General features: G+C 34.4%; 1 protein-coding gene across 1 annotated transcript; it reads right to left on the bottom strand.

Moving 5' to 3' along the window:
• Positions 1-302: 302 nt before the first annotated feature.
• On the bottom strand, positions 303-8,987 carry LOC132640918 (GTP-binding protein YPTM2). Its single transcript, XM_060357733.1, has 8 exons — positions 8,974-8,987; positions 2,192-2,261; positions 1,465-1,512; positions 1,336-1,383; positions 1,053-1,124; positions 810-965; positions 576-679; positions 303-485 (listed from the first exon to the last, which is right to left on the bottom strand). Exons 1-8 carry the CDS (start codon positions 8,985-8,987, stop codon positions 389-391), a joined length of 609 nt encoding a protein of 202 aa, XP_060213716.1. The 3' UTR covers positions 303-388.
• Between the last annotated feature and the right edge of the window lie 345 nt (positions 8,988-9,332).

Genomic DNA, 9,332 nt, shown 5'->3' with positions numbered 1-9,332 from the left:
AGCTTCCCTTCATGATTAGAGTGTGAAATGTAACAAACTTCAAGAGATTAGGGTATTTTCTGAGATGTTGATAACGAGCATTTTCCACATTATTGGGTAAACTTTGGACCAACTTGTTCATTTATCATTAAGTTCAAGAGTGATGTTTAAAGCTGAAGCTACAGTGAAGATTCAAAGCATGGAATGAAAGCAAACACTAATAATTCCACCAATACTCCTAGTTTTTGTACAAATTTTGCTTAAAATCAAGTACATTGCAAAGAATGGGGTTCTTGGCAAAAGCCTGAGACAAAATATAAAGGTAGCATCTAAACATGAAACCACTGAGACTAATTTTACATGTCACATCAGATCAGAAGCATCATTGTGCTGATGTAGCTTCATCCTTTCAAGTTGAGCAGCAACCGCTTTTCTGGTTAACAGGTTGTCCGCGGATCTGCACAGTTGGAGGCCGAGCATTGTTTGATGCGGGTTGGCTCGCCATTCTAGAAAAGCAAAGAATCATAACGAGTCATCCATAAATAGATTCAGGTGTATATTTATGAATGACGTGGGTAATTTGACGAATCTGATACCTGTTCTTGATTGAAGCAGCCATGGCCATGAAAGCCTGCTCGACATTGGTCGCACTTTTTGCACTTGTTTCCATGAAAGAAATACCAATTTCATCAGCGAAAGCCTGCATATTTTGCATACCATGCATTAAGGAATATAGTACAAACTATACTCAAAGAGGCCTCCTCGCCCAAGTCCAAGAAATAGTCAATGTGGGACCTCGTCTATAATAAAAGGTGTTACGAACTTCTGACCTGAGCTGTCTCCGTGGAAACTACCTTTTGCGCTGTGAGATCACACTTATTTCCCACAAGAAGCTTGTTTACATTATCACTTGCATATCGATCAATTTCATTCAACCATTGCTTGACATTATTGAAGCTCTCTTGATCAGTCACATCATAAACCACCTGAAACGGTGCAATCGGAATAAGATCACCTTGATAGCTGAAAAAATGGAACCCCTGAATAAGTATAAGAAATAGTTTATTACTCACAATTATGCCATGAGCCCCACGATAGTAACTGCTGGTGATTGTCCTAAAATGTTCTTGACCGGCGGTGTCCCACTGTATATAACAAGGCAGAAAATAAGGGTCTAAAGGAACTAAAACAAGTTGAGAATGGATCAAATATATCTATAGATTAAAGGTTCCGACGTAGTTTCTGCCTCTCTCAATATATGGGGTAAACAACCCAGGGATTAAAGATATTCAAGCCAATTGCAATTCCTTTGACTGAGACATTAATTGCTAAGGCACTTGGAGTTCAAATACTTACAATTTGAAGTTTAATGGTTTTTCCATCCTGTTCCACTGTGCGGATTTTCTACAAGAGAATACAATTGTCACTGATATACTGCCAACGGTAGTTACAAAGACATTCTACAGAAAGGAATGGATCACTTACGAAGTCCACCCCAATGGTACTAATGTAACTTTCAAGATATGAATCATCCTGGAAACCAGAAAAGAGAAAATAATTAGGAAGAGTCTTCTTCCATAAAAATTGTTATAGCTTACAACAAAATTGCTGGGTAGTTCATAAGCAATACAAACTTAGAAAATGACAAATTCAAATCAGAAAACGACGAGAATATCCGTGGGACATGAAAGATTAAAATCATTCCAATCAACAGGAAAGAAGTTAATCCACTCTCGACATTGAGGCCATAAAAAAATTCAGACGTACGCAATTCCCTGCTGTACAAATGTCTGAAAGATGATTGAAGGAAGGAATGCCAATATATTGATTTATATTTAGATCACAGATCAATAAGAAATAAAAGGCTCCGTAATTAAACACAAGCTGAACCTCAGTGAGCCCAAAAATTAAATCGGAAATACCCACACAGACATATGTATATACTATATGGGGTCAGAGAGAGCCAAAAGGAAACGACCACAACTTGCCCAATGATTTTTCCTTTAAATCACCAAATTACAGAAGCAGAGCATGCTACCCTTTCCCTCACCTCAAGGATCCAAAAAAAGAGAAACAAAATACCTTTACAAGAAAAGTGTATCAAAGATAAAGCAAGGTAATTTCTTATCCCCAAAAGAAATGCACCAGAAGGTCTTCTCATCACATTTGAACTGAGAAGCAAACGTAGTGAAATTATGCAATTACTTAGAGCAAATCTGAGAAGGAGACATGATTTGCCAACACCAGAATCTCCAATAAGCAAAAGCTTGAAAAGATAGTCGCTGCACGGAAGAGTACAACATCAGATAAGCTATATAAATTCGAAATGTATCCAGATAAATGTAATATATCACAATGAAGACATGCCATGATTCCGAATATGATCAACAATCAACATCCATAATTAATATGCCCATAAAGCACCAGATGTTCTCAGAAGCACAAATCTAACAACACTATTTCCATGGAAAGGACTTCTCCTCCTATGAAATGGATAGGGAAAATGCTCAATCCAGACTTTGATAAATACAGTACCACTGAGATCTGACATTAGGCAACATAACCACACAGGATGCTTACTGGTACAAGTTTTAAGTGTATGAATAATCACACCAAATAAGATCCTCTAATAATCAGATAGCTTACGAAGATGGCACATCCACAAAACATAACTAAAAGAAGTTGAACTGTTCAAATCTTTTTCTACTTTGTGCTATTTGAGATTCAATGTGGCCAACTTATTCCAGTGAATTGGACATACAGATAAAATAATCACATGAAAAAGAAGTTGAAGTCTAAAAACTATAATAGAGATACTACAAATGCTTAAAAATTGTCTGAAAAACTCTGCTCAGAGTTTAAGAGAATTTGCTCCTGAACAACAATTCAGGACAGAGAGAGTAATGTCTAAAAGGGTTTTCAGATTGAAAGAGGGGAACTGACATACTCAACTCATAATGGTTGAGCCCTTGCCAACATTTTTTTTTTTGATGACAAGGGAACCCGTGCGCACAGGTAAACCCTTCTCCTGTGTAATAGGTCGCAAACCACACCGAAGAGATAACCCCGTGCGACGAGCATGTTAGCACATAATTCAAATCTGACAAGTCAATCTACACTTAATAGCTAAAACTTGGCAGCAGCTTAAACAAAATTATCAACCAGAAGTTTTACATTGCTACATTTTAGCAAAAGCTAAAACATAGTTGAGGTTACATTAACAGACAATGCACCAGGAGGTATTACTCTGTAGAATTTATAGATACTTCCTATATTCTTCTCCTTCTAGTGTAAAAGGAACACCGAACCAAACCTCGCCAACAAAAAGAGGTAGTAAATAGTTTTTTTGGAAAACCGAGAAATCCACAAGGGCCAATGGCGCACGGTTCGAAACCTAGTAGATAATGGACTTTCTCTTATACCCTGCTATACTTAAATACTATAAGTTTTTTGTCTACGGCAGGGATCACACCCGCGACGAGCGTATAACCCACACACTACGCGCTGGGCTCTAACAATTAGACTAAAGCCCAAGGGACTTGTACAACATTGTTTTCTCAAAGTTAAGATCCCAGCCTTTGAAAATAACAAATATCCAGCTACTATTTGACCAAAGAAAAGAACCGATCTCACTTAAAAGGAGTCCTAAAGGGTTAAACCAAAGCGACATGCTACTTAACTTCAACTGCTATTTGAACCTTACCAAAAAAAAGAAAGAAATCAATATTTTTTAAAGAAAAAAGTGTGGTTTGGCAGGTATGCATAGTGGCTTAGTTAAGGGTTGGTTATTATCTCTTTCCTTCTTTTTAATAATTAATAAGTGATTAGTTAGCACTGTTAACTTCCCTTATCCCTCAACCATAAAACACTGCACAATTGGTTTAATTGAAGGTCAAATGTGAAAAGGAAGGAACTTTAGTCGATCTCTGACATGAGTGAATATCGGTCTATATTGTAAAATTACTTCCATACGCTGAATTCCGAAACAATAAGGTATTGGCGGTTCCTCTACTTAGTTAAATTTCTGAAGTTAAAAAATGCTAAGAATTTAACAGTTCACATCACTACACTCCCATGAACAGAACCGATCAAAGTATATTACTTCCTCCGTCCTTTTAAGTGTCTTAGCACGGGATTTAAGAAATAAAGAGACTTTTGAATGTTGTGATCCTAAATTAAAGATGTGTATAATGTATTAAAATATCCTTTCTCTGTTCACTTTTACTTGTCCACTTTTGACTTTACACACTCCAGTGACGAAACTAGAATTTTTACTAAGAGGTATCAAAATATAAAAAAGTACATCTACGACGGAATTAAGGGGTTCAATATATAGTATATATTAAGGGTGTCAACCGGTTTGAACCGGAACCGGACCGGCAACCGGTTATAAAATCGGCCGGTTTCCGGTAAAAACCGGAACCTGCCACCGGTTCCAGTTTACCCGATTCCGGTTTACCCGTTAGAAACCCGAAACCGGAACCGGTCCGGTTCAAAACGTCCAAAACCTCTTTTTGTTTTTATTTTTTGTATAGTATATATATATATATTATAGTATTTATTAGTATATTGTAGGTATATTTACATATGTTATATAAGTTTATAAGTAAAGTTTATATATTTACTGACTAACAGGCAAAAACAGCAAGTCAGCAATACAGCATATACGTGTATATATATATATATATATATTTTTTTTTTTTTTTAAAGTTATATGTCTACTATATTGCTGACTATATATAAGTTATAAGTATATATAGTATACATACAACTTAAACATATATATATATATATATATATATATATATGTTTAAGTTATATGTATAATATATATTATAAGTATATTCTTAGTATATTCTAGTTATTTTTCAAGTATATAACTTTCTAGTTTTTAATTTAAGTAGATGTATCATGTATATTATAAGTATATTTTAGGTATATTCCTAACTTAATATAAGTAAAAATATGAACACAAGTAAATAGAAGAAAGCTCAATGAGCCATATATTTTATTCATTCTTGGATAACATTTATTTGCAAGTTGTAGTTTTTTTAACTTGCAAATAATACATGAGTCGCAAAGAAATAGTAGAATAATAAAATCACCAATTCTCAATCATTTGGTTAATTTCCCCCATATCATATTCGGCCATGGAGATATCTTTAAAGTCTTCCATTTGGTCCGGTCCACTTGCTATCAAATCTTCAATCTCTTCCTCCTCGCCTTCCTCCACTTCTAAATTTTGGTTGCGTCGCTCCGATCTAATCCAATCGCAAATGCACACTAGTACTTGCAAGCTAAAGCCGGATAATGAGTGTCTATGGTCTCCAATTTGTTGTCTTCCCTGGCTAAATGCACTCTCCGAAGCCACGGTTGATATTTGAACCGTAAGGATATCTCGAGCCATTCTTGAGAGTATCGGATGACTTACCTTGTATTTCTTCCACCATGCTAAGCCGTCCAGCTTATCTAGTTCCTTGATATCCACATTTGGCTGCATCAAATAAAAGTGATATTCATCAAAGTTTGCATTACAAGACGGAGTTAGATGTGAATGTAAAATTTTTAAACCCGACAAGCCCTTTTTGCTACTTTGAGAAGTAGTAGGGCGTGGAGCAACGGGTGTAGCATGTTCTTCCAAATTAGAATAATGAGTAAAAACTTTTCTAAACTCGTCATCAATAGCGGTTTCAGCTTCAGCTAAAGATGGTTGAACTCCCTCTTCAATTTCTAAAAATGTATAAATTTGACCAACCAATGCTTTAGTATAAGACATTTTTAAACAAGAATTTAAAAGAGAACCCAATATAAATAAAATTGCGATGGGAAAAAAATACTTCTTAAATTTTGTTGTCATATCAAAAATAGCCGCTTGATAACCGGGTTTATATTTATACTCTTGTAAAACTCTAGCTATTTCCGTTAAGTAGGCTAAAATTCCAGTTACCGTGGGATAGAATTGTTTAGAAAAAGCAAGAGTTGCATTATAAAAATTTTCTAAGAGTTCAACACATTTATTAACATCTTCCCAATCCGTAAAATTTAACCAATCATCATTATTAATATTATATTTGTTGTAAACTTGTTGTATGGGAATCCTATACTTATATGCTTGTTGTAGCATAATGTAAGTGTAGTTCCACCTAGTCTCAATTTCTACTTGAATTTTTCTAGGTCTAAGGTTATTTTCCACACAAGCATTCTTAAAATCTCTAATTCTTCCCCTATTAGTATTACAAAAAAGAAACGCAACCGCATCTCTAACTTTTTGAATAGAATCGTCAAAACGCACAAGACCATCTTTAACAATTAAGTTTAAAATGTGACAACTACATCTTACATGAAAAATATTTCTTAGCGGAGGGTTTAAAAGACCAATCGCCTTTGTATTATTAGAAGCATTATCTAAAGCAATACAAAGTGTTTTTCTATAAATGTTAAAAAATCTCATAATAGTAGACATTGAATCCGCTAAAATTTTTCCATCGTGACGACCTTTTCCTTCATCATATAAAAAAGCTATAATTCTCTTTTGTATAACTCAGTTGTCATCAACCCAATGACATGTAATAGCCAAAAAATCTAACTTGTTAAGACTAAGACCCAAATCAGCGGTAAGAGAAACATTACAATTTAAAGAATTAAATACATGGCGCAAATAAAATCTATATTTTTTTATACAAATCTATAACATCCGCTCTACAAGTACTTCTAGGAATACCCTCAAATAACGGATTATAACGTTGAATGTAAGTAACAAACCCCAAACCCGAAGGAAAGAAAAATGGTAAACAATCATAAGCTACCATTTTAGCTATTTCTACACGCTCTTTTTTCTTGTCATACTTAAAATTTTTACCGGTTCGTGGGTCTATCGTCATTTGACCCCCCCCCCCCCCCCCCCCCCCCCCATATTTAAACCCGTTTGCTCTCTCCAAACATCCATATGTTTCTTTCTCATATGACCATTTAGTGTACCCGTTCCACCATCCTTACTAGTTTCTTGCTTAAAAGTAAATATTTGTCCACATAGGGTACATTTAGTTGTTTGGCTTTCCCTATCCTTAGTCATAAATTTCCAAATTTTAGCGGTTGACTTACGAGTTCCAGGCGGTTTGTCTTGTGTATGTGATTGTGCAGGACATGTATCTCCTATGAGATTTTCGGGGGGTTGTGTTTCATCATCATCATCAATTTCATTAAAAATGCCGGTATAATGTTGTTGCATTACCTCATGACCTAAAAGTGGATTATTTCTACCAATATCAATACCTAAATTAGGTGTTTCTTTCACAAATGTTTCCTCATTAAACTCACGCCTAACAATACCACTACTACCGACACCACGTCTAAATCTCTTCGCCATTATTAAATAGAATTAATTTAAATCACACTCAAATAAATCACAAGAAAATGAATTGCAACAAATTAAATTGCTAGAATTAAATTGCGAAAAATAAAGATAGAGTTGGAACAAAGGTACCAAATTGCCGGACTAATTTTCAACAAAGTGAAGGCGACTATAATTGCAAATTCACCAAACCTACTTCGGATTGTTGCAAAATCACCAACTCCACCAACAATATTATAATTGCAAAATTAATAATTGAAACTATAATAAGACTTTATAATATTTATTTGAGAGAAATTTAAAGTGGCTAATTGTTGCAAAGTAACTATAATTGAGAGATTGAGATTTGAGAGAAAGAGAAGAGTGAATTGGTGTGGATTAAAATGGAAATGGAGAGGGTTTATATAGGGGTAGGGGATTGGTTAAAGTGTTAAAAAAAAGTTTGGGGGGTTTTGGGGGAAAAAAAGAGTTGGGGACCGTTTGGCAACGGCCATTTTTGCAAATGGACCGTTGCCCAACGGTCCAATTTGGGCCCAAGCCGCAACGGCTACAATTTTTTTTTTTTTTTTTTGAATTCCACCGGTTTACCGGTTCCGGTTTCAAAAAAATTGAAACCGTACTGGTACAAAATAAACGGTTAATCGAAACCGGTAAATCGGTTAAACCGGTTCCATTTTTATCGGTCCGGTTACCGGTTTGAACTGGTAAAACCGGACCGGTTGACGGGTTTAGTACATATACATAAAAAAAAAAAACTTTTTACGTATTTAAACAGTATAATTTTTCGGCGAAGCGCATGTGGCTCCGCCACTGTTACACCCCTTAAAAAATAAACTTGCCATGTACTTCCTCCATTTATTTTTACTTGTCCACTTTTAACTTTGCACACCCTTAAGAAATAATAAATGAAGTGCATAATTTATCAATATACTCATATTAATTGGTGCATATTTTTATTAGATTTGAAATGAGAATTTAATATTATGGGTAAAATAGAAAAAAAGAAATGATTTTCCTGATAAAAGTAAAAATCTATTTTTAGAATATCAGATAAGTAAATATGAACAGAGGGAGCAAAATTTTTGAATTGTCAACTTACTAAATATACTAAATTCATAAAGAGACTTTTTTTAGAAGAGACATAAAGAAAAGCAAGACATTTAAATTAAGACAAAGGGAGTACTAAAATCAATCTGTAACCATGATTCACCGATCCAGAGTATCTGCTCAACCAACAAGTAAATAATACTCTCTCTATCCCAATTTTATGTGACATATTTCGAATTTCGAAAGTCAAAAAAATTAATTTTGACCAGGTATGGAATCTTTAAGTATTTTAAAATAAAATTTAAGTATTTTCAAACCTCAAAAAAAAGTAGCATAAGTCACAATAATTGATAATTTAAAATATTGATAAATGATATTAAAAAAAAATTAGGGATTAAAGAAAGAAAAGACTTGTTTAAATCTCGAAACTCGAAAGACCAACACATAAATTGGTACAGAGAAAGTATTAGAAAATCACAAAAAAAACAAAAAGGGAGAACTTTTGGTTCTTTTGGAGAAAGCAGATCTAAAAGAAATTAATGAAAAGTAAGAGAACTAAAATCGTGACAAAATTAAAAAGAACAGATGCTACTTACTATTCGGGATTCATGACTGAAAATTAAAAAAATCTATGAGATTTTTTATCAGAGAATCAAAGATGAAAACAGTTGCTTATGAGAGAAGAGAGAGGGATTAAATTTGGTTTATTTTATTTTATTTCAAAAAAGAGAGAGATGAAATAGAACGGCGAAAGTTGGACTTCTTAAAGAGGTCTATAAATGTTGCAACTGTGACATGGCAATTAAATGTGTATACGGTAAAAACTGATATATGCAAGACCGATGAGATCGGGGATCGGAAATAAGAAGAAACATGCATGGTCATTGAGTCTGCCCTTAGAACTGATGGAATTGCACCGGCTGCGGCTGATCTGGAAAAAGTGAAGCAAACCTGT

The sequence above is a fragment of the Lycium barbarum genome, chromosome 1, assembly GCF_019175385.1.
Source record: "Lycium barbarum isolate Lr01 chromosome 1, ASM1917538v2, whole genome shotgun sequence".
NCBI classification, from domain to species: Eukaryota; Viridiplantae; Streptophyta; class Magnoliopsida; order Solanales; family Solanaceae; genus Lycium; species Lycium barbarum.
The sequence above is the reverse complement of the archived record's forward strand: the minus strand, read 5'-3'. Positions and strand labels throughout refer to the sequence as shown.